The 27,885-nt window shown below is 40.1% G+C and overlaps 3 protein-coding genes across 6 annotated transcripts in view; all 3 read left to right on the top strand.

The window, feature by feature from the left end:
• Positions 1-1,156: 1,156 nt before the first annotated feature.
• Positions 1,157-5,353, top strand: aurkaip1 (aurora kinase A interacting protein 1). The gene is made up of 4 exons (XM_021323124.2): positions 1,157-1,315; positions 2,269-2,374; positions 4,458-4,921; positions 5,040-5,353. The coding sequence occupies exons 2-4, from the start codon at positions 2,320-2,322 to the stop codon at positions 5,154-5,156; spliced, it is 636 nt and encodes a 211-aa protein (XP_021178799.2). The 5' UTR covers positions 1,157-1,315; positions 2,269-2,319; the 3' UTR covers positions 5,157-5,353.
• A 2,000-nt stretch (positions 5,354-7,353) lies between these two features.
• On the top strand, positions 7,354-21,714 carry LOC105935240 (matrix remodeling-associated protein 8). Its single transcript, XM_012875550.3, has 10 exons — positions 7,354-7,495; positions 14,618-14,644; positions 14,744-15,052; positions 16,355-16,456; positions 16,526-16,987; positions 20,345-20,515; positions 20,619-20,649; positions 20,729-20,808; positions 20,918-20,971; positions 21,058-21,714. The coding sequence occupies exons 1-10, from the start codon at positions 7,468-7,470 to the stop codon at positions 21,075-21,077; spliced, it is 1,284 nt and encodes a 427-aa protein (XP_012731004.2). The 5' UTR covers positions 7,354-7,467; the 3' UTR covers positions 21,078-21,714.
• A 2,553-nt stretch (positions 21,715-24,267) lies between these two features.
• dvl1a (dishevelled segment polarity protein 1a) overlaps positions 24,268-27,885 on the top strand; it is a 37,984-nt gene continuing 34,366 nt past the window's right edge. For 2 of the 4 annotated variants that reach the window (XR_004931552.1, XM_036140540.1), the window contains exon 1: positions 24,268-25,108. Coding sequence is in view for 3 of the 4 variants with exons in the window: in XM_036140540.1 (XP_035996433.1) it covers positions 24,939-25,108 (170 nt within the window). In the remaining variant the exon portion in view is untranslated. The remainder of the gene's footprint in view (positions 25,109-27,885) is intronic. The other 2 variants (XM_036140534.1, XM_012875545.3) reach the window with 2 other exon arrangements.

Here is a 27,885-nt window from a genome sequence, read left to right as displayed (position 1 = left end):
ACCTGCTGAAAGAGATGTAAAAATAATGGCAAATCCAACCAAAAAAGGTATCACAGGTACAAACAACCAACACCTTTGGTAACGTCACTGAAAAATATGCAGTATTGTTTATTACAAGATGTACTTAGTGACAGCCAAAGCTGATTTTAGGGTTTATCTGTATAGAAGTATATCTGGGAGCACCTGGATCCAAGCACCTGTGGGTGTTTGTGAGAGTATGCTTGTGTATGTAAGGTTTATCCATAAGACAAATGCTCAGTTTATCCATAAGACAAATGCTCAGTGGTGGTTGTGAGGAGCCAAATATCTGGGAGCACCTGGATCCAAGCACCTGTGGGTGTTTGTGAGAGTATGCTTGTGTATGTAAGGTTTATCCATAAGACAAATGCTCAGTGGTGGTTGTGAGGAGCCAATGACCTACCATCCAGAGCCTAATGACCAACACAGGGATAACTGCCTCCCCCATCCCAGAGAAGAGCAGAGGAGAGCCCCAGTAAACCCCCAGGAGTCACAATGCAGGTTACAATTTCAACAGTAAGACAAGTTTTTTTTTTGTATGCTATACCAAGAGCAGAAATGTCTCTTTTGATTGTGAAGGTCGTTGACCCCTGATCTGATGCTCTTTACAAGAAGAATTAGAGTAGACTCTACCTGCTACACTTGCACACTCCTTACTCCGAAATATTGCTCGTACCATGCATATTGCAAATTTTTCTCATATTGTTGTGTAAGTCGGCTGCTGTTTTTCCTCTGATTAACTTGAACATTATTTTTTTTGCCTGAATATGCCATATTATCAATAATTGTGCAAAACGTACTCTGATTTTGGTTTTACATTTATTGTGGCCTTTCTGATAAGTTCATTCTCTGTTGCTTTAGAACTGACTTTAGATTAGATAAGCTTGTTATTTATTTAACGTTTAACCCTGCCTATGTATTTTTTGCCACTGTACGCCCGAATTTCCCCATTGTGGGACAATAAAGAAATGTATTGCACAATGTTTTGTTTCCTTTATTGACAAAAACGAAAAAAAAAAAAAAAAAAAAGCAAATTAACCGAATCCAAAAATAACTCTTAAATTGGGAGAATAAACTATTTTAAACACTAGAACACATGGGTACATAAGTAGGGGGATAATACATATAATACGATGACCTACAGTAGCGGATCTGTTCATAATCGGACTCCATCTGTTCCCGCGGAACCTTTCTTCTCTGCGGGAAACAGGAAACGCAGTAAACACGCGTCGCACGTACCGGAAATTGATTCCCTAAGTCACATTGACGAGGAAACTCGGTCACAAAAAATTATCTGGTAATGTTAATTTTTTTTCTTGAGTTATTAATATTCACGGCGTCTCCCTGTTTAGTGGGACTTCGTTGTTCGTTTGTTGATTTCGCAATATGACGATTTTTACGTCCGCAGAACTAGCTGCGAGGAATCCGTGAAGTGTGAAAAAATGACTAGGTTGTCGGTGTTTTTGCGTTTGGTCTCTACTTTCTCCCCTTTATATATATATATATATATATATATATATATATATATATATATATATATATATATATATATATATCTCAGGATGTATAATTTATGGTATTGAATCGTTATCGCTATTCTGGTTCCGTTTTCTCACATTCTGTTTAAACATTTAAACGTGCTCTGAATTGTATTCGTCTGCAGTCTGACTTATTTTACAGATAATTTCCTAATTTTCAAAACTAACTGCCAATAGCAGCCTAATTTTTTTCAATGAAGAATAATTTAACACTGCTTATATTTGAGAGCTAGAACCAAAATATGCATCTCTTGATTCGGTAAACTGTAACAAATCTCTTGTCAGATGAACTCTTAATCGCTTAATTTGGGGCGGTGTTGATCAGATTGCAGTCACAATCATTTCTCAGCGTGTCTGCCTCTTACTCAGGGATGGTCCTGTAGGTTTGGATGCAGGACCTGCATGTGTCCAACACATCAGAGTTAAATAAATGGTTCATGAGTCCCCATCCTGAGGAAACCTGGTGATATGTTGAGAAACTCCAGTAATTCAGCCATCTGAGTCCCCTGTGTTGCAGCAGGGATGCATCTAAAACATGCAGGACGTTAATTCTTGGCTGATAATTTTATTGTTGTCTTTAATCACCTGTCAAGCACTTTTCTGGGTCCAACATCTGCCATCCAATCCAGTCTGCCCTTTCGTTGTCTCTCTCCTCTGTATTCCTTAATTGTCTTGAATCACGTTTGACTAATTAAGCTCTTCTTGTTTCCAGGACCTTCGATGTGTCAGCCCGTCACTGATGCCTTTATTTAGCTGATCATTGATGATGTTTACCTTGAGGGTTGTCCCGCGACTTTGTCTTTTAAGTAGAGCAACTTGTAAGTATCAACAAATAAGATATAACGTTTTAATTATCAATGTACGGCATTTTGTTCCATTGTTCTCCAGAGAAAACTGTAGCTTAGAAAAGCTTTATCTCTCTGTTGTTTTGCTTTGTGGCTGGTACCTTGTAGTAATTTAAACAATTATAATTTTTTTTGCTACCAAAACTGTTGTTAAACCTTGGGATAGTTATAGTGCAGTGCCGTGCTAAGTTATTCTTTCCTTTTTCCACTGCACCAAAGTCACACATTCATGAAGTAGGCACATAAATGTACATGGTTTAGAAATACGACTTAATATCTCAAAAGTGTGGCATGGATGTGCATTACACAGTACTTTTCAAATTACCTTTCACTCCAATTACACGTGCAAGTCTTTCGTGGGGTTTATCTTCAACAGCTTTGCACATCTAGAGTGGCATGTTTGCCCATTTTTTGTGTAAATGAGCTCAAACTCTCAGATTTGGGGTGGAAACATTTCTGAATTCATAACAGATTCTCCGTTGGATTTTGATCTGGACTTTTACTGAGCTGTTCTAACATCTGAATTTGCTCTAAACCAGGGATCACCAACCTTTTAGAAGTTGAGAGCTACTTCATCGGTACTGTGTCATACGAAGGGCTACCTGTACTGACCTTTGAACCAGAAGAGTCAGAGATCACCTTAACTTTATGTAATACAAACATGTTTTTAATTAATTTTAAATCTGTGCAAGTACAACCATGATTAAAAAGGAATAGCAACTGAATAAAAAAGCATTTTAAATGCAGCTCGTTGGAGAGCTGTGCCACTTTTTGAACAGGCTTGAGGCCACCACATGTGGTCCTTGAGGGCCATGTTGGTGACTGCTGCTCTAAACCATTCGACTGAGGCTGTATGTTTAGGGTAGTCCTGCTAGAACTCAAAGCTCTTGACCAGTCTGAAGTCTTTTTCAGCGTCTAACAACTCTCTGGTACTTTTGTCAGAAAGAGTCAAGCAAAAGGATACAGCAACTTCAGGCTGCCCCTTACTGCAACAAAGAGAAGATGACTGTTCACTGCTGCATTATGGGATTGATGAATATATGGACTTGCTCATAGTATCGGGGCTGCTGGTTTTTTTTTCCTCACTTCCTTCATTCACCTAACCTGACCCTAGCCAGATGTATTTCGCTCCGCCTAGCTCCACTCACATCCATCTGGGACATCTCCATAGGAATTGCCTTTTTTGAAGGATGAGCCTTATCAAAAATCCTTGCATATGATTGGATAAGCCACTTGTCTGTCATCTTTATCGACGTGCTATTTCAACCACTCACACCGAAGCTAACCTGTGACGCTGTGAGAGCGACGCAGGAAAAAACAAAACTTATTTTTTTTTAAATGTGTTTGTGGCTCTAGTGGCACGCGTTTTATTGACAGTGAGCTGACAGGAAGAGGGGGGAAGACAGGCGGCAAAGCGCCGCAGGTCAGAGTCGATCCCGGGCCGACCGCGTCGAGGACTAAAGACCTCCTAACATGGTTCGAGCTAACCGCTCCGCTGTGGGCGTGCCCCGGAAAACAAAACTTGCCAAATCCGGTCGGGAGAAGGGCGAAAACATCGTTTCCACCAACAAAAGCCTTCAGAGCCGTTCTCTGATGTTTTTTTAATGAAACAATATTAGGTAGATTGGACAACACGGAAGAAATAGCAGCATCAATGTTAACGCTTGCTTCCTCGATGCGAGCCGCCATTGTCTAAATCAAAACAGTCTCACGGTCACTTCTCCACTACGTCACATCTATGATACTTCAGCCCTGCGTCCTGATTGGCTGGACAATAAAATTGGTTGGAGAAATCACTCTCTATGGGAGATGTCCCAGATGGATGTGAGTGAAGCTAGGCGGAGCGACATCCATCTGGCTAGGGTCAGGTTATCATTCACCACATTCTTTTCCTCAACTTAGGCCGAATAAATGATTTTGATTCACCTATTTTTCCTTTTATGTAGAAGGGACGCAGTTGTCAGGTGTGTCAAATATAACTAAATATAAAAATGTGAGTTGAATTGACCCTATATCGGAAAACAATCGTAAATTATTGTTTGCTTTTAATTCCCAGATGGAGTTCAAGCTCATGGAGGGATTCTAAATGCGTGCGTCTCCGCAGTTTTTCCTTCGTCCCGCTCATCACTACAGAAAAAAACAAGAAATTACTCAACAGCAGCAGACAACACGACCCCCCCACAATGGGTCCAGCTTGAGCCAGAGCTGGAGGAGGCTCTGGTGCCACGGAAGCTGTCGGTGAGTCCCCTGGAAAGCTGGCTGTCTCTACGCTACTCCCTGCCTCCCCTGCTGGAGTCCGCCAAGCCGCAGGGGGACGCGGAGCTGCTGGAAGAGAAGCTGCTGCCACCAAACTCCGTGCCTGCGGTGGAGGACGGGGAGGGCACAGCAACACCCATGAGATGTAAGAATGTTTTGGAGATCAGACGGCGAAAGATGAACCGGCATAAGTACAAGAAGCTGCAGAAACGGACCAAGTTCCTGAGGAGAAGAGTGCTGGAGGGCAGGGGGAGAAAGAAGCAGGTGAGGACAAATGGGTCGAATGCAACTCTGTTGTTGCTTAAACACTTTTGTTCCCGTGTACTATTATTAAGATGCTTGCTGTCAAAAGCATGGCTAATTATGTGTATATTATGTGCAGAAAAAATTTGAGGAGGAACTTGAGAGGATATGGATGCGAGCTGGACTGAAGAAGGCTCCGGATGGATGGACCACGCCGAAGATCTATATTAAGCAACAAGGAAACAGAAGGAACTGAAAAACGCTGAAAGCAAAGGTTTTGTCTGTGTCGTGTCCTTGCCTCTGGCTCACCCTGAACACCGCGCTTCATTGACAGGCGGGCCCACTGCTTTCTGCCCGCCTGAGGGACGAGGTCGTATTCCTCATGTGTACGGTTCCGTTTTCCAAATTCATCATCTGAATAAAGATCTCCCTGCCTCACCTCACACATAGAAATGTTCTGCTCTTCCTTTCTCTACATACAGGGCTTTGTCTGAATATTTATAATCCTCGAACTTATTCACATTTCGTCACATTACAATCAGATTTGATGTATTCCATGTGTCAGGGCAGCACAAGGAGTGTTGTTTTATCATGGAAGAAAAAATGGCGGATGCTTTTTTTTTTTTTTTTTAAGTAGAACCAGCTTTTTATGTTTCTACCAGCTTTTCATATCTACAACCTGAAGCTTTTACAAATTCTAGAACAGCTGAAGTTCAGTCAGATTGGATGGAGAGCGTCTATGAATAGCAATTATTTAATAGTGCAACTGATTCTCAGTTACTTTTAGATATGGACTTTGTCTTTAATCCAACACTAATTCCTAAAGCTGGCCCACTGTCCTCCATATCATCGATGTGTCTCTACTTCAGCACACTTGATTTAAATGAATATACCTTCCCTTCTCAGCAGGCCATCAAGTGCTGCAGATGTTTGTCACCCATCTGTTCCAGTAAGCTGTGTGGGAATAGGAAAAGTCCTAAAACATGGCGGACAGCAGTTTGCGAGGACGGGAGTGTAGAAATATTGATCTAAACCATTTAATTGCAGCTCCTCTGTGTTTAGGTTCTGTCTGCTGGAAAATGAACTTTTGGACCAGCCTGGAGTCTTTTAAAAGGTTTTCTCCCAGCTTTTTCAGTTCAGTTCCACCCAGCTTCTCATCAACTGAACAGCCTCTCTGTCCCTGCCAAAGAAAAGCATCCCCTTATCATGCAGTTGCCACTACTACCATATTTCACTGTTGGGATGATGCCTTTAGGGTGATGGGCAGTCTTAGGTTTTTGCCAGAAGGTTTAATTTAGGTCTCAGCCAACCAGAGCACCTTTCTTTCACGTGTTTGGTCTGTGCCTTCATGGTTTGTGGCAAACTGTTAATGGTGCTGTCTTCCTTCAACAATAGCCTTCTAGCCTTCAGATTTGTGGACTGCATGACTAACCTGTGGTATCAACATGTTATCCCACCTGTGCTGCAGATCCCTACAACTCTTCGAGAGTAACCACAAGTATCTTGGCTGCTCTTTATAGTGCTCACCTTGTTCGACCTATCGGTTTGGGTAGACGGCCACTTCGCTGTGGGTTTGCAGATGCAGATTTGATCGTTTTATCATCTTATTCTGCTTTAAACTCTTCCACAACTTTGTCCCTGACCAGTTAGCTGTGTTTCTTGGTCCTCACAAGGTTAGTTTTCTAGCAAACCTCTGAGACCTTCACAGATCAGCAGCATTTTTCCAATATTTTACAAATTGACTTTATTTAGGGATATTAGGATACATGGGGCTAAATACAAATGTATTTATACAGAAAGCCCATGTCACTTACATGCAATTATGACCTGCTTTGTAGTAGTGTACCTGTTAAAAAACAATGTTAAAGTTTGTGAAGTTCAAAGGTTATAAATTACTTTTCAATGGTATACACTAGATGGCAGTATTGTGCTGTTACATAATTGGAGGTGACATAATGCGTTTTCGTGGTGGCATTTAGCTAATTATGAAAAAAAAAAACAGTTCTAAATTCTGCTTTACATTAAAAAGGTCGAAAGTTAGAGGGGTTTTTTTCCCATATGGGAAAAAAATGTTTAATGGAAATATGCAGGAAATGAAAGCATTAAATATACCTCTATCTGTAAAAGTTGCTGTGCAGATGATTCAACGAACTCCAAGCAGATCCAGCTGCAGGGATTTTTTTTTTGAAAGGAAAGTAAGTTGAGGAACGTCCTGTAATGACTTCATATTCATATATAGCAGCACACTGAGTGTAAACGGAACAATTGGGTTGCGTTATAAGACCGCGGCTCTTGGTTTTAAGTGTAGATTATTGCACACTGCTTTGTTTCCATCACAACACGCTTTAAACGCCAGTGTGCAGGTCTGCTTGAAGCGCAGCCAGCCCATAACTGTGGCGGTGTTGAATTTCCTGGCCTGGAGAAGGTGGAGCTTGTGAAGACTCCAACTCGCAGGAACAGCACAGAGCTCAGCTGCAGATTCGCAAACTTTTCAGAGTTTTAGCAACTGGTGTGCACACCATCACCTCTGACGGACCCGCAAATCTGCTACAAGCGCTGAGAAGAAGATGCTCCATGATATGAATCTCCTGCAGAGTAAGTCCTTTGTGTTTTTTCATCCTCTTATAAAGTGAAGAAAGTGATGAAGGAACGTTTCTCTCTCGTAATTTGATCCAGGTTGCAAAGATCTATCTATCTATCTATCTATCTATCTATCTATCTATCTATCTATCTATCTATCTATCTATCTATCTATCTATCTATCTATCTATCTATCTATCTATCTATCTATCTATCTATCTATCTAATTAATGGCTTTTAGCCTCTTATTCCAAAACACAAAAGACTTTAAACTCATATAAATTCTTAAGTGGGTAGTAAGCCTGGTGTCAGTCCCAACCCAGAGGGTCACATGTAAACTTGTGTTTTGTGGTTAACAATATGCTGGTCAGAAAAGCAGAAAATGATGGATTGAGGTACTTTTTCCACCTGGAGGGGTGCATTACCCAATAATTGTGTTTTAAAGCAACATGTTCAGGATGAATTTGCTCATAGAAGACCACGTTTTCCCGTGTTCATCCAAAAACATGTCTTGTTTTATGCTACCCTGCATCAAAATTCAGCAATTAGATATTGAGAAATCCTCCAAAAACATATATTTTCTCTCTGTCTCTCTCTCATATCTATCAGGGAGTTATATGCTTCAAAGTCTTATATGCTTCAAAGTCTTATATTTATTTAAATTATTAACCTTAATATATTTTCTATACATTCAGTCTTTTTTTTTTTTTACATTTTTTCCCCCCTTCTTTTTTTGACAAATGTGCCGGTTGCGTTTATTCATTTAATTTACTGAGGAATTAAAGGTCCTATGAATCTGCATGATCCATTATAAACTAGTTTGGCATGGGACAGTGTTTATCTAACAAGGTTCGGCTGGAAATAAAGGGAACCAAGGTGTAATAGCAACATTATTTCCTACCTGAGCTGAAAAAAGCAAACGTAATTGACAAAGCTATAATAAAATTTCCCTAAGTTATTACAATAGTTTAATAGAATATAGTGACTAAATTATGTGGTGAACATTCTTGTTTTAATACAGATTCATGGATCTTACAGTCTTAAGTCTAACTTTCTGAAGTATATCTTTATTTCTCAGGACACAAACTTATTTTTCTGATTTTCTGGTTTGAAAAGAAGATGGATTCTGTTCTCTGAGCACAAAAAAAGGGAATTTCATCTCACAGCATGGCGGTACGGCTGCGACTGGCTCCGTCCTGTTCAGGCAGTTTACTGTGATCTGAATGTGGGATTTTTTTAATGGCTTCAGCCCAATGTGTTTCCAGTTAACTGCGGTCTGAGAGCTGGAATCAGCACAATCCAGCAGCCGGTCATTATACGTGTCAGTAATGAGTGTTTCACCACGAGTGGGTTGTTTTGGGTCTGGGGCGGCGTGGAGCAGGAGGGGGATCCATCCCAAGCATGTTTATGATGGTTAGGTCTGTTTTAATGATCAGCCACAAACAGCAGTGGGGTATGGAAAAGATGAGAACCACTGTTTTGATTAGAACAACCACGGCTGCATGCAGCTAGTCGTTGGAGGCAGAAAATGACAGGGGCTCATAGAAAGAAGAATAAGTCTGTTTGGACTCGGGAGAGACCAGTCACTTTGGTCCTGCTGAAAGTGGCCCACCTATCACAGCTTGGAAGTGGTTCAACTGCATCACAGTAAATTAGAACATCGTCAAATAGTTTGTATATGGGGCATGCTCTGATGGCGCAGGGGTAGTGGGCACCAGAGGTGGGGACTCAAGTCACATGACTTGAACTCGAGTCATTGATTTTATGATTTTATGACTTTAGACTCGACTTGAAAAAGTGTTCAGAGACTTGTGATTTGACTTTAACACCAATGACTCAAGACTTGAATTGGACTTGAAAAGATTTGCTTGAAAATATTGATATTTTACCCAAAATCTAAAGCTTGAGACATCTATGATTAAAAAAGTGCGCACCTTTAATTCATTTCACTCAATCAGTATCTACAATCGCAGACCGTATCTCTCTTTCCCCACTCTGTACATATTCCCCAGCTGCAGCACAGCCAATCAGATTACCCAGATTTAAAAAAAAAAAGGAAAAGAAAGAAAGCTAAGGATATAAATGCTCCCAAGAGTAATTTCGTTTGTGTCTGAATATGAAGTTCTGCTGTTGCATTTTTCACTGAATATTCTGGAATTATACTGTTGTGTAAGGTCAGTTGCACTGGTTTCATCACGTTTTGAGAAAAATACTGATTTAAAAAGAACACATGCTCTATTATTTACATTTAACATGCATTTCAAAATTGTTAAAGACTCAAAACGACTTGAAATCAGAAGTTTCAGACTTGGGACTTGACTTGAGGAATAACTGTTTTGACTTGAGACCTGACTCGGACTTGGCTGTCTGTATCTGAGACTTGACTCGGGACTTGAGGATAAAGATTTGAGACTTACTTGGGACTTGCAAAACATAGAATTATTTGTTTATTTTCGGTTAATGATGGAGATTATAGCTTAAATTTGGAATATAAGATAAAAAAAACATCACAGGGAAGACTTGTCACTCGACAGTTACCCAGTAGACAGACAGACATTGGCCCTCCAATAGCTTGGTAAGATAGCCAAAGAAGCTGCCATATTAATAGAAAGTTGAGCGGAAGAAAAAAGTGCACAAGCAACAAGGATGACTACAGCCTTAAGAGAATTGTGAAGCAAAGATATTTCACGAGTTACAGGGAAAGTCACAAGGCTTGAGCTATGGCTGGATTTAGTGCCTCTGAGCCTCCACAGACAGACACATGTGTTAGATCAAACTTAAACCAGAGTCGCCGTCAGAGATAACTTTGTTGGGGTAAAGAGTAAAAGGACACAACTTTTTCTTAAAGGTACATAGTCAGATGAAGTTTTCAGGTGAAATAATTTGCATTTAATGTGAGTCTTGAGGAAGAGTGGCGAAGAACAGGAGCCAAGTTGCTAGAAGTTCAGTGTGAAGTTTCCACCTCCCGTGATGGAGTGGGTGGACAGACGTGTTATCTGCTGGTGTTGGTCCACTGTGTCTTAACATGTCCAAAGTCAGCGCAGCTGTCTGCTGAGGAATTTTACAGCACTTAATGTTTCTCTCTCTCTGTTGTCGAGCTTTGGGGAGAGGCTGATCTCATTTTCCAGCAGGACTTGGCACCGGCCCACACTCCCAGAAACACCAGCACATGTTTAATGACCGTGTTATCGCTGTAGCTGATTGGACTTGTGGGGTCCAGAGGACTTGTGGGGTACTGTGAGGAGGAAGATGAAACACCAGATCTAACAATGCAGATGAGCTGGAGCAGCCCAGGCAGAGCCACAGGTTGCCTCCACCACGACAGACCACCTGCAGTAATTCATGCAGAAGGAACCCCAACCAAGTGCATCTTCTGTACACTTGGCTTTTTTTCAACAGGCTGACATTTTTGTATCATAATACTTTTTATTTCTTTATTGGACTACTCTAATTGGAAGGGAAAAAAACTGAATTCTGGCTTTAAATTAGTTATGAGCCATAATCAACAAAGTTAAGAGAAACAAACATCTGAAAGGTATCACTCTGTGCAAACAATCTGTGATGAGTTTTACTTTTTGAATAGAATTACAGAAACAAATGAGCTTTTTGATTATATTCAGATTAACTGTTTCGTAGGCCTAATGGTACAAAAAGTTTGACCAACACATGAACTCGTTCTCATACAGAACTAATCCTCATTGCCATTTCTGTTACTCACCGTGAGCATCCTCAGTACTCACACCAGGTGTCTCGGTTCATCCTTGAATGTTCCGCTGACAGTGCAGATAGAAACTTTTGACATGCTTGAACTTGTGACTGCACCATGAGTAACTCACAGCAGTCATGGATAACAGTTTTCCGTTTACTGATCAAATTTTTGCTTTCTACTCCCACATATGCCCTGACTTTTATTTACCTGATACGATTCTTCTTGTGATTCATGGGGTTCAAATGACTTAAGTCATTTGCTAAATACATGTTATTATCACTGGGTAATTCAGTAGCATGTAGTTAAGTCCTAAAACAGGCTGGTGAGTCAATGGCTTGCGCTCGTTTTATGAGACACAATTACAGGAGCTGAGACACGTTGTTTTAAATTTCTCAGGAAAGTACCCTTCAAACAAAATAAGTCACTAAAGTTTTCCAGAGTGCGCTGTCCTCTGTGGGATCGGTGCGGCTTCCAAAACAGTTTCCTAACCTTAAAGAAATGTCACAATAGAAGAAGAGGCCTGATGGAAAGAAAAAAACAACTGTTTTATAAGCTCTACCTTTGCTGTAACTTGCACATTTAAAATTGTATTTAATTATGTAACAAAGAAAGTCCTTAAATACACAAAAAAAGTTGTTTTAAAATATGTGACATGATAAACCTATAACCTGGATACACCTGCTACATGAAAATAAATCAAAATCATTCTGTATAAACATATACAAATTCAAATAAAGTTATGTTTAAAAAAAAAGAAAACATTTAAGCACATTTTTTATTAGTTTCAAATGTAAAGCAAGATTTGACAGATTTTCTTTACTAAAACAAAAAGTGACATTTATTCCTCTGACTGCAAAAATACTACAACCTATTTTTTATTACAGTTAGTTATGCTATCTATGCTAAGTATTTAGCTAAGTTCAGTAGCACTTATTGCAGACAACTTTATGCAATTATGCTGGCCTGTAATAAATGCAGAAAAAAGTATACGGCCGGCGTGATTGTTCTTGTATTTAGCGACCAGAAATGTTGCTTTCCAAAACGTAACTTTAGTCTTTCTTGGACAAACGAAAGAAAAAGAGCAGGAGTTTGCGTTCAGCCAGCTGACCGGAGGTGCCCAGCGACAGGTGGGTGTCAGTCTACGTATCACAGCGGCAGCTAGAACTCCAGTCACTCTGGCTTTTTTTTCTGGCAGCTCATTAAGAGACCACGCCTGTGCAAATTCTCAGTTATCCGGGTCATCGCAATAGCAAACGGGCTTAAGTCGGAGGAGATTTTCTGATTTTCCTTTATCAAGTTTGGTGGCTCGCTTTTGAGCATTATCAAAAGAGCTTGTATTGTCAATATTGTAGAACAAAATAAAATATTTCATGTGGGTGCAAGACTTGAAACCTCTACTACTCTCCTATACTGGTTAGAATAAATGTGGTAAAAAAAAGCAGAGGTGTCAAGTAACTAAGTATAAATACTTTGTTACCTTACTTAGAAATTTTGGTTATTTATGCTTTAGTGGAGTAATTATTTTTTAATCTAATTTTACTTCTGCTCCTTACATTTTGAAAATAGTCTCCATTTTATTTCAGCTTGTTTTTAGTTTTGGCTTGTCAATAAAAAACAAAACAAAAATATAAACAAAACAAAAAAAATTCAAATAAATAGCGCTACCCAAACAGAGTGATTTTGATTGGGGTTAGAGTTGTTTGCCAAACACCCCCACAAAATCTTCCATGTTCATTTACATTCCAATAATAACAAGTAAAAGGTTATTGATAATATAAGCTTTATTTTTTGCACCAAAGTTTAGACAACCAGACATCAGATTTTCTGCTACATGGAACCCACAATGATGCTCAGTGTTGCACCCATATGGACCTTTAATATATTTGCTTTGCATTAAATGGTTTGTTTTCAAACAAAAAGCCTATTCTATTTTTTTTTAATATATATCTCAACATCATACTACACAATTATAGTATTGGGGGAGGGGTGGTTACTTCTACTTCATTATATCAAGTAGCTTTATATCTGGTACTTTTATACTTTTACTTAAGTAAAAGGTTTGAGTTGATACTTCTACTTCTGAAGTATATTTAACCCTAATGTTTATACTTCTACTTGAGTAATACTGATGATGCGAATACTTTTGACACCTCTGAAAAAATGCCACAGAATGGTGCAGCAAAGAAGTTAATGTGATTTTTTTTAATTCTTCTTGATTCAATATTTTTTCCTCTGCTTGATCTTGAGGAGAAGAAAAACAATAACCTTAATTACGACCATTGAGGCGCCTTTCGACAAGCCGCAGTCTTGAGCTGTTAAATATAAAATCTGTACACAGCTCAGTTTTGAGATGAAGATGGCTTCAACTGTTTACAAAAGTCAAATATTTATTGACTTTTGTAAATAGTTTATTTACCCTTGTTAAGTATGTCCTGGACAATTAGAGATTCCACAAGACTTGATGGGTGTTTTATGCTTAGTTTTTTTAAAAAGTGCATGTGCAATAAGAACATTCAACCCAATACACAAACATATGTAACAGCGCTTGCTTTTATTACTTTGTGTTTTTATTGTCAGTCCAGAGGAAACGCACACAGGTGTTTGGTCAGGTTCCTGGACTTTGGAGACCAGGCAGTAAGCTGAATTAGAGAACTGCTTTTTCTTCTTCCCCCCCCAGGATCACGGCCCTGCAAAAACCCTCCATGAATAGAGGCTCTGTATGCTTTGGCAGCATGCAGCCCTGCTGGCCTTTCAGTAAACACACAGCCAAAAAGCACTGTGGGAGGAATTATTAGAAATGGCAAAAGTGCTGTAGGAAAGTCACCAGAGGAAGAAAACACAAACAAATATTTTCCAGGACATGTTATTAACCACCTCTATATTTAAGGGTGTTATTTTCGCATCGCTCTACGTCGGCGTCTCGTGTTTTTACCATCTTTTTCTTTGATATCCTTTGCTCTGTAACGTTGAACTGAACCCACATCTGCTCAAACCCCGGACGTTTTTACTGTCTGGGCAGTGCAGATCAAAGCCTTATGGCAATGCTGCAGTTTTAAGGATGAAAGTGGTTTCAAAGGTAAAATTCCTCCACAGGGACGTAAAAGACCGATTGCCAGTTTTTGCAAAGAATTAGTGCCAGGTGTTTGCTGCCAAGGGAAGCTGAACCAGGTCTTCAGTTATTCCCCGGGTTGGTTTGGAAAAATGCTTCCCTTCAATAATTAAAATCATTATTTGAGAAACTGCATTTTGTGTTAAAACCGATTGTCTTTGTCTGATATTAATATTTGTCAGATGCAATTAGGTGTGACAAAAATGTAGGAACAAAATCTGTTAGGAGGCAATTTTTTTAATTTATTTTGTTTCAAAACACAGCCAGCAATAAAATGAAAGCATCAAAATCTAACCATTATGTCTTCTGATTCTTTCAGTTCTTGCTGTGCTCTTCCTGCCAGGAGGTAAAATATTCATATTACTATGCAATGTCTCAATAAATGATGAATTTATAATATATGTATTTGTGCACATTATGTGAATGTGTCCATGTTTTGTGCCAGCTTGGGGTCAAAGCACCAGCGGTGGGGGTGGTGTGGTGGTGGAGGCCAAGAACATTACGCTCCCCGCGGGCTCTAGGGCCGAGCTGCCCTGCCACAGCCCCCGCATGGTGTGGACCCAGGACAGACTGAAGGACCGTCAGAGGGTGGTGCACTGGGACGTTGTCCACAGCAGCCCCAGATATTCGGTGGAGCGGGTTTTGGACATGTCGCCTGGAGCTCGACAGAGGGTTTACAATGGCTTCAATAAGGGACGCATTTCCATCCCGGACTCCGCTTTCACTGATGGAAATTTCTCTCTGGTCATCAACAGTGAGACTATTTTGTTTTCCTATAGCACCAAAACAAAAAACAAAAAAGTATAAAAAGTATAAAAAAGTATTCATAGTCGTCGATTTTTTTCATGTTTTGTTTCGTTTTAACAATCAAAAACTTTAATGGCATTTACTGAAATTGATAGATCAACACAAAGTAGTGTTTAACAGTGACATGGAAAATTATATAGGTTTTATTTAGGTTATTATGGGGTATGTCTCAACCCAGCGCACTTCAGACGACTGGACTTTATTCCCATTTTTCTTTGCAAAAATAGTTCAAGCTCAGCAAGACTGGAGGGCTTTTGTGAGCAGTGGTTTTCAAATCTTGCCACAGAGTCTCATTCGCAGGGGTTTTAAACTCCAGTCCTCATGGTGAGTGTAGTCCTGCAGCTTTTAGGTTTGCTTCTGCCTGAACACACCTAAATCTAATTATTAGCTCTGTAGCAGCTCTCGGCACAACTTTATTCCATTTATAGGTTTTGAGGACCAGGATTCATCAAAATGTTGCCGTACGCCGCTCATAGAGGACTGGAGTTTGAGGCACCTGCTTTTAATGCTTTATATCTGCGCTTTGACTAGGCCATTCTGACACATAAATGTGTTTTGAGCCAAACTCTTCCATTGTAGCTCTAGTTATATGTCTAGGGTGAAGCTCAGGGCCAGTCTGAAGTCATTCCAGTCCTCTAGCAGCTCTTCCAGTATTGTCCAGCATTCATCTTCCATCAACTCCGCCCAGCTTTCCTATCCCTGCTGAAGAAAAGCATTCCAACAGCCTACTTCCACATAGCGTTTTGAAGTTGGAAAAAGGCTTTCTTCCTGCCATGAAGTCCAGATTTACGGAACGCTCAAACTAATAGTGGTCAAGCTGAAAGATAACTTCACCTGAGCTGTAGATCTGTGCAGCTCCTCCACATTTTGAGTCTCTTGGCTAATCTCAGATTGTCTGGTACGTTCCTAGGTCTTTACAGTGCTTGCAGATCTACAGTAACGTTCTCTAAGAAACTAAGGGCTTTGCAGAACAGTTGTATGCATACTGACATTAAACTAAGCTTTAGGGAACTCCTGGAAATAATTAGGTTAGAGTAAAGGGGTTGGATGCAAATGCATGGCATACATTTGATTAACCCTGTGTTACTTTGTTCCCCCGACAGATTTGTATGCTACTTTGTGTCGGTCTATCCCGTAGCAACACTTCTGATGATGACATGTCATAAATGTAATGCGTGGTGTGAGCACTGTTGCAAAGGACTCAATAAACCCCTCTACTTCACTAACCGTTTTCTGTCTTTCCTTCCAGATGTGGTAACTAGTGACACGGGCGTTTATACTTGTAACTTGCATCACCACTATTGTCAGATTCACCAGTCCATTCAGATCCAGCTCAACGTCACCAAGTCAGGTAAGGCTCCCAGGCGGCACAGCACCATGCTTCAACCTGCCGGCTGAATAACGGTGTCTGCTTTTCCAGCTCGGAAAGAGAAACGTTACTGGGACGGAGAGAAGACCGTGCTGGTGGTCCTGTTGGGCAGCGCGGTCAGTCTGCCCTGTGTGAACCGGCGGGCCCTGTGGAGAGACGGCCTCCAGGAAGACCTGCAGCAGGTGGCCCACTGGGACTTCCAGCCGCCTGGGGTACGTCCCAACAAGGCTGACCGGCTGGTGGACCTCTACGCCTCTGGAGAGCGGAGGGATTACGGCCCGACGTTTGCCCAGAGGAAGATGAGCGTGGCGGAGGATGCGTTCACGTTCGGGGACTTCTCACTTTCGATCCCCGACCTGAAGCCCGAGGATAAAGGCCTGTACTCCTGCCACCTGCACCACCACTACTGCGGGCTGTACGAGAGGCGCATCTTCAGGCTCACCGTGGCACCTGCACTTCTCCACGAACCCACGACGCCTCCCAGAATCGCCTTTAAAGATGAGCTAGAACCAAGTAAGTGGGTCAGGCTTAAGAGAAACACCAGTTTCACCAGAATGTTGTTTTTTCTGGGAGGTGCTTGTCGTATAGACTCCTGGGAAAACTGTGGAGAGATGGAGTCGATTGCAGTGTTTTTATTTTATTTTTATTCATTTTTATTTTTATAGGCATGCTTGCTCAGTAAACCCAGACCCTGTTCCACCCAATTTTCTCCTCAGTCATCTCTGTTTTTGTGTTTGAGTTAAAGAGGGAGGAGGTACTGCGGGAGGAATGTAGAGGCCGGCAGACTGAGAAAGAAGGAAAGAGGAGAAAGAAAAAGGAGACAAACCATTCTGAAGCGTGATGGCCACTTGGCATTTTTTTGGGTCCTTTTCTTTTTTCCCCCTGTCTATTATGTTTTTTTTTTCTTCAGAAGCTTTCAAATTGCCTGCAGCGGAAGTCATGTAATTTTCCCCACCGACTGTTTTATAGTTTACGGCTCTTTGTGCAGTTGCACACATTTTAAGGAGCAGACCAAAAAGTGCGGTCATTTTGGAAAGAGGGTGGGAATATTTTGCTCTTTTGTTCCTTTTTTTTTAAATGTAATTTTCCAAAAAGTCCCAGCCCTCTGTCTAGACCGGCGTGGTATCTGCACTGCTGTTTATTCTTCCTCAGCCAGCCTCTGCTCTGCTTCTCTGCTGATGTGTATCAGCCTCTGGCCGCGCCATGTTTACTAGCAGTCAAAGGAAGTCCTCCTACATCTGTTCAACATCTGGGCCAGCTGTTACATAAAAGAACAAAGTTAGGAAGGGGGGGCAAATGTATGTCAGCTTATACATCCTCCTCCCCTCCTTAAGAGCTGCAAGCCCATTTAATAACACAGTAAATTATGCACACGTTAAGCAGTGGGATGCAGCTCTTTTGAATACATTTCAACAAGGTATTTAGCTTGTCTTCCCACGTTGTCGATCTCCTCTTGAACTGAAGCCGAAAGCTTTTTTTTTATTTCGTTTTTTTTTCTTTAAATGAGCAACAGCAACAAATCATGAGAGCTTTTCCTTTTCACGCTGCGGTTCCCCGTGTCAAGTACAAAAACAGTTCGCGTCCCCTTTATCACAAAGAAAAAAACATTTTGTGAGCTGTCAACAATTCAGATGAAACCTCGCCCTTTGAAAATGAAGACGCTTTTCTTCGCTTCATCGACTTGCAAATGATCCGCGGCCCACTGGGGCGAAAGGAAACAGCATAAAACGGAAAGGGGAATTCTGTGAGCAGCATATGGGAAATAGCTATTGACACGAACAAGCTCGTCTGATCTGTCAGGATGATGTTAATGGGCCGCCGCGGTAAACGTGGCTCCGGCTCTCTGCAGGTCAGTTGTACTCCTGAGAGACAATGGCCTCAGACATGTCTCAATTTGCATGCATATTAGCTACATTATACAATGGCAGCTGATAATTAGCTCCACCAGAGGAGGGGGCTCGTTTTTTGTTGTTGTTTTTTTTTCATTTTTTTTCTTCGCCATTGGCTGGTTTTTGTAAGCGTGGCCAGAGCTTTCCTCGACAGGAAATTAGCTATGTCAGCGTATTTGTTTCTAGTCTGTTTAAACTCTCCCTGTATGTCAAGGACAAAAAAAAAAAAAAAAAAAAAAAAAGATTTGTTCTACCTGTACGATTAGTTCGCATCACAAAAAAAAAAGCCAAAGTTTTCTTCATCCAGTTGTCCCGCCTGTTTAGTGCTGCTCAGCAATGAGCTAAATGTTGGGTTTTCCAAGCACGCAGCAACTGGATTTCTGTGTTTGCAAGAAGACTTAAAAGCGCTCCGCATGGAAAACTAATGCAGACATGCAGACAGACCGCATTACTGAAATTGCCTCGGCTTCCTCACACTTCTGCTCTTTTCTGGTCAGTGTGTGTTTTTACCGAGGAGAAGAAAAAAATAACAGCTGCATGACATCAGGTCTGGAAGTCATTACAGCCGAGCGGCTTTCTGACATTTAACTCCCTGCTTTTCCTGATGTGTTTTTTTTTCTCTTAAAGGAACCAGAGCTAGCCAATCCGTTTACCTTCCAAATGTATTTTATAATCTTTAAACGTTCACTTTGTCACCTTACAACTAAAAACTAGTAGTGTATTTTTTTTATAGGATTCAATACAACGTAGTGGACAATTGTAAATTAGAAGGAGAACGGTAGATGATTTTGTAGATTTTGAAGATATGAGGCATGTAATGCATTTGTATTTAGTCCTGAATTAACACTTTGCAGAACTATTTTTATTGGAGGTGTTATTACAGCTGCAAGTCTTTTTGTGTATGATCTGGACACTAGAATATTTGCTCATATATCTCTGCAAAATAGTTTAAGGGTCATCTTAGTGGATGGCGAGTCTTTGGATTGCAATTTTAAATTCCTGCCGCATATTCTTACTTGGATTTAGGTCTGGATTTAACTGAGTTTAACACATGAATATGCTTTGACCTGAACCGCATTTCAGTGCAGCTCTGGCTGTATTAAAAGCCATAGTCTCTGTCCCAGTCTCATGTTGTTGTTATTTTTTTCTGTCACTAACAGCTTTTCTTCTATAATTCTTCTCTATTTAGCTTCATCCATCTTCCCATCAGCTCTCAACACCTTCCCTGCCCCAGTTTGAAAAAAAAAAAAAGCTTCCCCATATGACCTCATGTTTTGCTGCAAACTTTAACTGAAACCTTTTACGGCTTCCTATAGACACAGGGTGAATCTATGCATTAATCAGGTGACATTTGAAGAACGTTAATTGCACTGGATTTTAGAGGTATCAGAAAACAAATACATCCCACACATTTCAGAGTTTTGTTACGTAACATTTCTTTTAAACCATGCACTTTTTTCTTCTTCCATTTTACAACTGTGCACAAATGTGTTTTTTTTTTGTTTGTTTTTTTGGGGTGGGGGGTATTAAATAAAATCCCAATAAAATGCCTTCCTGTTTGAAATTGTAATGTTGACAAAATGTGAAAAGCTCAACTATGCTCACATTAAATTGTTATCATAGCCACTGTATGAGGGTTATTTGAGATCATTTTACATTGTGACAAATGCATGCTCAGTAGGAGGGATTGCTGCACATGGACAATGCAGACGACTGTGGCTCTACGCTCTTTCGGGAGGAGTGAATGCTGCTTGTCAAGACTTGATGCATCTGCTGAATTTCCTTAGATAGATTTTTTTTTTTACCAATCTGTATAATCTGATTGAATTTGACTTTGGAAAGTGCCTTGAGATGACATGTTTCATGAATTGGTGCTATATAAATAAAATTGAATTGAACTGAATTGAAAATGTTTAACTTTTTACTTATGCTCGCATCAGTTTTTACTAATTCCTTGATTTTGTCGCTTCTCTGCCTCCAGAGACGGAGGAGGTCTCAGCAGATGACGGTAGTCCCCGCGTGGTAAACGTCTTCCTCCCTGAGCAACGAGGGTATTTCGTGCAGCACCTGGGCTACTTCCTGGCGACCTTCCTGCTACTGGCATTCATTGTCTTCGCTGTCATCGTGTTGACTAGGCGACGGAAAAAGAGAGGTAACGTGTTTCTTTAGCTGCCGTCTTGGTTATTTTATCTGACCATTTCAGGCTCTTTTTCATGAAATGTGTTTTCACTGTGATTACTGGTCGCCTGTTTCAGGGTTGGAGTATGAAATGGGTAGATCTGTTAGGTAAGACTTTATTCTTTGCTATTTATTCTTATATTTTCCATTTAATGTTATGCTTATAAGAGTGCTTATTCGTGTGCAGACGCAGTGTGATCAGTGGAGATGAAATGGCATTAGATTGCACAGAACTGAGGACTTTCAATCAAGACCCTTTGAATTCAGGTACACCGAACTATCATATTTATGCAGTAAACACACATGTGGCCTTTTCTGCTTGCAAATGGGCTTTTTTCCCCCCTGATTGCACATGTGTTTTCCCCTGACCCCACAGAATACAAAAACAACCTACTCAAAGAAAGAGAAATGGTTAAAGAGTGCAATAAGGGTGAGGCATAATTCATCGCCATTCAATTAATAAACAACCTGACATGTTATGTTATGAAGACTGTCTTCCAACTGTTTCTCTTGCAGAGTTCGACGGGAGGATGTGAAGTGAGTGCGATATTTCCAAGATGCTGCTGGCAGGTCCAGGGCAAAACACCTAAGGCGTAAAGGATGGTGGAATGAAGAGAAGGGGGAAGAAAATAACACAGGAAATCCAGGCGAAAACACAGGAGGATTACTCCCTCTGCTGTAACATGAGCAAACAAGGCTTTTTCACTTAAAGGCTTCACTTTTTTCCCCGTTCTTTTCTTATATATGTATAGCTTGCATTTTCCTCAGCAAAACTATGTGGTTAGATAGATTTTGTCAATATATTTTCTTTCATTTGTTGTTTCACAGCGTTCGGTTTATTGACATGTGTTCCTAACGTTCACGTGTTTGCACAAAGTCAGTTTTGCTGTAGTCAGTAAAATATAATTCAAGATATTATGTCAATAGGGGGCACTAGGGTGCCACCCCCATCAGTAAAGCAGTAAAAGGGTGTAGCCACAGTAAACATAAATTACAAAATAAAATGTAACTATTAAATCTGCTCTGTCACAAAATGTGTCTGACTTTTCAGCATTCCCATTCCATTTTGGATTTATTTGAGGGTATTTTTTTTATGTATGCCATTTTAATGTTTCAAACCACGGGGAGCTGGATAAATAAGTGTACCTTTTAAAACTTGTTGCTTCCATGTGACCTCATGCTTGTGTCTAATTTGTTGCTGAAAGATTTTTTGCTGTGTCTGTGGTCAATCAGTGCTTTTTGTGTCATTCCTCATCCAATTAGAGGAATTAATCAAACCTGTCAATCAAAGTCACACCCTTGGCATTTTAGATGAGCAGGTGCGGATGTCTTTCGAACACAGAAAAGCAAATGGAAGAGTTGGACTACGACAACAAAAAGACAGGAGAGAACAGTGGCAGCAAAAGAAAATGTGGTCATTTATTTACAAAATGATAATTTCACAAGGCTTTTACTGGTGGAAAAAAAGCTGATAAAGGAACTTTATCACCACAGTTAAAAATCCAGCAGCAGGCAGGTTATTGTGCAAGGATTTATGTTCCAGTAGAGGTAATCTCCGACCTCAAGTGCAACCCCCAAACAATTTTCCCAGCAGCCGCCACTGGATCTGAGAACTTGGTGGAGGGTCTGTCAATTCCATCTGAATGAGTTTTCTATTGCTTAGTTATTTGTTTGTCCAGAATATAGGGATAGGAGCTCCCCTGTATAGTGAAGGTACACCTGCCCCCTTATGTTCACCTATGGAGGCCTAAGTCAACCACAGCTCTGATATCACCCAAATACAGCGTTCATCATTTTCCTTAAATTGGCTCATCTAGTTTCACATGTACATTTTTTTTGGGGTTGTTAAATAGCTAAAAAATTACAATACACAAATCTTTGAACCTCCAGGGTGAATTAATTTAGTCTTGACTGTGTTTTGTTATAAAGATACAAGGCATGGCCAGTATAAAACTGAGTTTTGGAGGATTATAAACATTATCCATTACAATTGGGGGGATTTGCTAGGTGGGTTATAGAGTAGTGCTTCACATGGAGAAGCTAACCCCGGAAAGCCTTCATGTTAGAACTGCTACTCGTTCCTAAACTGCATTCCTTTTAATGGACAAATAATAATAATAAAAACCACAACTTCTTTCTGAAATTTGGCATTCCAATAAAAGGTTTTCCTGAAAAAGAATTATTTCTAACTTTGAGTTAACCAATAACTTCCAAAATCGTATTTTGCTTAAAGTGGACATTGCCATTTTATCGGGTAAAATAATATTTGAATAACATGAAGGTGAACTAAGGGCTCAGTCAATGGAAACTCAGGAAATATCTGAATATTCATTTAACAGATAAACTGTTCTTGTCTGCATCAAGTATAAACTATGTCATAATCTGATAAATCACTGAAATTTTGTTAAGGTAACCTGCATGCCAAACATACATCTGTTATCTACTGCGTGGCTTCTGTCAGGTATTAGTAGTGCTGGTTATTGTTAATCCCAAACAATAGCCCAATCTTCCACATATTTGCACTCTTCAGTGTCTGTTTCTCTTAAATAAAGATTTCATCTTGTTACAAACAAATCTGTGGCTGCTTTACTAAGTTGTGCTTGGAAAAATATGTTTCTGTTTTCTAATGATAAAATCAAGTTCTTTGGTGAATGAAATGTATTCAGGTGTATAAAAAAATTACAATATGAAAAACTTAATTTCAATAATCAATCTTCACATGTATTATAACATGCAGTGATAGTTTTCCAATGCTTATTTATTTTAATTATGATGATTGTGGCCTGCATCTAATAAAACCCAAAAAAAATATTTTTGATGAAATCAGAACTTTTCATAAAACCGAGCAAAACATAAATATTTTTTTACTATGAAAATGTCATGATGGACTATCTTGTCCAGGGTGAACTCCACCTCTCACCCAATGATCGCTGGAGATATGCACCAGCTTCCCTGCGATACTGCATGGTGAGTATTGATATTGGAAAGATGAATGGATATTACAGACTGCACAATCATGCGAATGACTTGAACATATTCCACTAGTCACTGACACCTTCCACAAGGAGGCAAAGCACAAAATTAAAAAATTGAGAGGAAGGGAAAAGGGCAAAAAAAAAAAAGTCAGACATGTCTTACCTGGGCTCAGTAGAAAAAGGACGGGAATATTGCTCAGTAGTCCAAAGTAATATTTTTTAGAGCGATTGAATTTAGCATATGAACTAAAATACAAGATCCAAAAGTCTGCAAGAGGCTTGGAAAGGCACATTTGTGCCTTTCAGATTTCACTGGCTGGTGTCAGCCCACTGTGTTTCATAAAGTCCAGACAACACAGCAGAGCCATTTTAACTGGTACGCCTTATGCATAAGCTAATTTCATTTTCCAGTTGATACTTGCTCGCTGTGCCAAAACTACCGAAACTTGGTTTAATGGTATTGAGCTTGTTTGCCCAGAGAACTGGCCTGACCTGAGCCCCAAAGAGGATCTATATACGGGGAGGAAGTGGAGAGACACCAGACCCAACAATCCAGACGAACTGGGTCTCCCCATTAAAAAGACCTGGACTTAATAAACACCTTAGCAGAGCCACAGGCTGATCACCTTAATGCTGCATCGATTCAGTAATTCATGCACAAGGAGCAATATCCATGTAGCTACTTAATGCAGATACTGCACAGTATATACTTTTCAGTAGACTGACATTTCTGTATTAAAATACTTCTCGTTGGTCATATTTAACTTTAGGATTTTTCTGAGGAACCGAATCTTGGTTTTGTCATCTGTGAGCCAAGATCATTAATATTATTTTACCCCGATCTGTGCAATAAATCTACAAGTTTCACAGTCTGAATAGCTGTTCCGGAAACAATCTCCTTTTAAGCACGTACTGCAATTTATTGTGACGCATTCGTGCATCTTTGATTTAAAAAGAAAACGACTCTATATGCGCGCTTCATTAGGCTCAACCACCCTCCCTTTGTTCCCTGTCTGTGTTGTGCGGTGGGGTGAGGAATTGTGTAAGGCGGCCAAAGACGCACGGCTCCAACGCACCACTAGATGGCAGCACGGTCCAACCAATTAGACAAATAGCAATATTCCCAACTCCCATATCGCAAGGATGTGGACTGTCCCTTCCTGTTCTAGTGCCGAGAGAGCCACCGTAGCGCCTCAGACAGTAGCAGGATTACGGGTACCCCGAACGCGATTATGTCCGGATTTTCGCCGCGTTCGTCGGCCGAACGGAGCGGCAGTGCGCGCCGCGGGCTGCACGGCTTTCGCTGTTAGGGAACGCTGGTATGCTGTTCTCCGGGTAGCTGGTAACGTAGCAGGCCTGTTAATTGCGCTGCCAACCCTTGTTCCTTTCCTGTGTCAATGATTGTCCTCCTCTCAGTCTCTCATGGCGGAGACTAAAATAATATATCACATAGACGAGGAGGAGACTCCTTATCTGGTCAAGCTGTCCGTTCCTCCGGAGAAAGTCACTTTGGCGGATTTTAAAAATGTCCTCAACAACCGACCCGTCAATAGCTACAAATTCTTCTTCAAATCCATGGACCAGGATTTTGGGTAAGTGGCCGTCGTCGGCGATCGTTGCTGTTCTGTAATTATGGTGGTGATGATTATTATTAGCCAGCCCGGCTTGCGCATTTGCTGCGCCCAGAGACATCGCATGTAACACGAACCGATTGGAGCTGCAGCCGCGTTACCTGCGCGTAAACTGTAGTTGCATGTCTGTCTCCGACGCTCCTGGCACCTGCTCATTATTCCAGGCTGCCCTGCGCGCAGCGGAGGAGGCACACGGGTCGTTTGAAGTGAGACCAGATCCGTCCGGAGCCCTAATGACGCAGCTCTGCGCGCATTACACACTCAGACCAGAACCCCCCCTGCTCCTCACATTAGCCACGATGTTGCAGCCAGCTGCGACAGCAGCGTGAGGGTCTGACAAAAGGTTCATGCCCAAGTTCTCAGGTTTCAAAATATTTGGCCTTTCTTTCACTTTCCCTGCGCGGTTTTTGACACAGCATGTGATTTGTCCTCCCCTTCTCCAGTAGTCACAGAGGAAACTGTTTAACCCATTACTAATACAGGAATGAATGTGTCCTGGAGGGAATTAGGGAATTATATGTAAATAATAATAATCATGCATTACCGTGTTGGCCTCCTATTTTAATTCTTGAGGGCTTTTATTAAATAAAATTGTGGGTTATTGCAACAACAGATTATAAATGAGCAGTGCCCTGCAGAAGCATTTTCTTTAAACCTGTCAATTCCCTGACCTGTCAATTCTGATTTTGGTCGAGTTTTCTAATGCTTTCTAATCATTTCACACTTTTATATTCGATCTAAAAGTGTAAACTGATCTTCATCATCTGAACTGGGTAAGGCCAGAATTATAAGCATGAAAACCAAATGAGTGGAATAAGGTGGGCCCAGACACCTTACTAAGCCAATCACTTTTACTAGATGACCAGCACACCTTATGATGTCCAAATCTGTCCAGGGCTAATGTGTGAAAGTTATTGTTTTATTGTCCTTGCTGTAAAGCTAATCACTAAAGCTTTATGACCTTTGCAAACACTAAAAACTTTGATTGTGGTTAGGATTGTTATTTGTTTCTGTTCCAATATTTTTTCCAACAGTTTTTATTTTTCCGGCTATTGAAAATTGCTTTATTTACATTTCAAAATGTGTTTGAATACAATTATTGTGACTTAAGACTTATCAGCAAAAATACTTTGAGGAATTGTATCTTTAAATTTGTCAGCATTGTAATAAATACCCGAAAGCTCTGTTGCAAAAATGTAGTCACATGTTACCAACCCCTGCTAGTTTAGAATAAACCAGAAAATGAAGGGATTATTCAATTTTATTCATTAAAGTAAATACATTTAACCTTTATGTGATTTTTATTAAACTAAAAAAAAAAAGTTTAAGCATTCTTAGGTATTAATGTACACAATGAAAAGGAAGAACCAACGTAAAATGTCATTATTCCAACCAATGCTCCTCAATTGGAGCCACTTGAATAGAAATTGTCCAAATACCATGAATCATGGTACAATACACGTTTGTTCTTTACAAGAAAAACAGAGAGGGGGACTTTGTTTGTGCATCCCAGTCTTCTGGTTATTGTCATTTAATGCTATTAGGTAACCTAATTACACCCTAATTACCCTATAATAGACACAAAGAGTTGTATTTAATTGCATTTAACATGTGTATAAGTTCCCTTTTGAAAGAAAATGGTGCTTGTTGAAGAACAATATAAGCAAACAACACATTAAACATTTTTCTTTTGAGTTGCACCGATCCGTTTTGTGGCTTATGTCCAATTTCTAGATTTTGTAACCTGCTGTTTCTGATTTCTCTTTAGGAGCTAAATGACTAGAATATATAACAGCAGCTTTTAAAATATTTTCTTTCTAGTAGGGCTGGGCAATATATCGAGATTAAAAAAATATCAGCATTTTTTTTTTAAAAGAGAAATAAGATGAGACTATATAATTTAAATCGAGATGGTCTATGCTGTGTTATAATTATGCTTTTATGTATTCCAGTTGGTTATTTTTCAGCCGTTTCTCATATTCATCTATAGGTTTTTTGTTAAAAAAATTGCTTTTGAGACATGCTTTTGGGATAAAGCTTTGACTCAGATATGCCTCTTTTAATTACTTTATGAAAAGAAAAAAAATGGAGATAAATATTGTATATTTCGGCATTTAGCCTAAACACATTTTCCATATCGCCCAGTCCTACTTTCTAGCCTTCCTGTAAGTAGACATTAATTGTTTGTGTCAGAAGCAGAGGCCATTGGGGAGAGAGCCGTCACTATAATAGATGGTTTTACAGTTAAAACAAAACGATCACTAAGTTTAGCATCTTTCATCATCAACTAACACATGGGTAATGTGACTAAAACAGCTGTCACAACACCTGATTTATGAGATTTCCAAAAGACTTGCTAATATTTCCAAATCCTGCATGATTAATGATAGAGGATGAAAGCATAAGAACGTTTGTTGTACTCTGTTTAGCCTTTCTGTTATCTGCTGAACTTCTTGCTCTCTCACTGACACGTCTCCCCGATAGAAGAGACACTTTCTTTTCAAATAGCTTTTAAGATTTTGTGCTTAGCTGACATAAAAAAAAAAAAAAAACATGTTACAGATACCAAGAGTGTCTTCATTTGTTTGTTTTTTTCTGCAAAAGCGTCCAGGTGGAAGTGAAATATTAGATATTTTTTAAGTTTCCGGTCATCAAATCAAACTGAGTATTGGACGATTCTGGTCACCGGCCAAATTCTTAGAGGATCTCTTTTTTTTTTTGCCTTATGGAGGCACATG

The sequence above is a fragment of the Fundulus heteroclitus genome, chromosome 1 (genome assembly GCF_011125445.2).
Source record: "Fundulus heteroclitus isolate FHET01 chromosome 1, MU-UCD_Fhet_4.1, whole genome shotgun sequence".
Classification (NCBI taxonomy): Eukaryota; Metazoa; Chordata; class Actinopteri; order Cyprinodontiformes; family Fundulidae; genus Fundulus; species Fundulus heteroclitus.
This window is presented reverse-complemented; position numbering and strand designations above follow the sequence as displayed.

Bases quoted from the DNA above. Each gene is read 5' to 3' on its own strand.
- LOC105935240 (XM_012875550.3), top strand. From the start codon at position 7,468: ATGCTCCATGATATGAATCTCCTGCAGA. The intron at 14,645-14,743 runs GTAAAATATTCA...GTTTTGTGCCAG, and splicing joins TGTGCTCTTCCTGCCAGGAG to CTTGGGGTCAAAGCACCAGC. The intron at 20,809-20,917 runs GTACACCGAACT...CTGACCCCACAG, and splicing joins TCAAGACCCTTTGAATTCAG to AATACAAAAACAACCTACTC.
- aurkaip1 (XM_021323124.2), top strand. From the start codon at position 2,320: ATGATGTTTACCTTGAGGGTTGTCCCGCGACTTTGTCTTTTAAGTAGA. The intron at 2,375-4,457 runs GTAAGTATCAAC...TTTAATTCCCAG, and splicing joins TCTTTTAAGTAGAGCAACTT to ATGGAGTTCAAGCTCATGGA. The intron at 4,922-5,039 runs GTGAGGACAAAT...TATTATGTGCAG, and splicing joins GCAGGGGGAGAAAGAAGCAG to AAAAAATTTGAGGAGGAACT.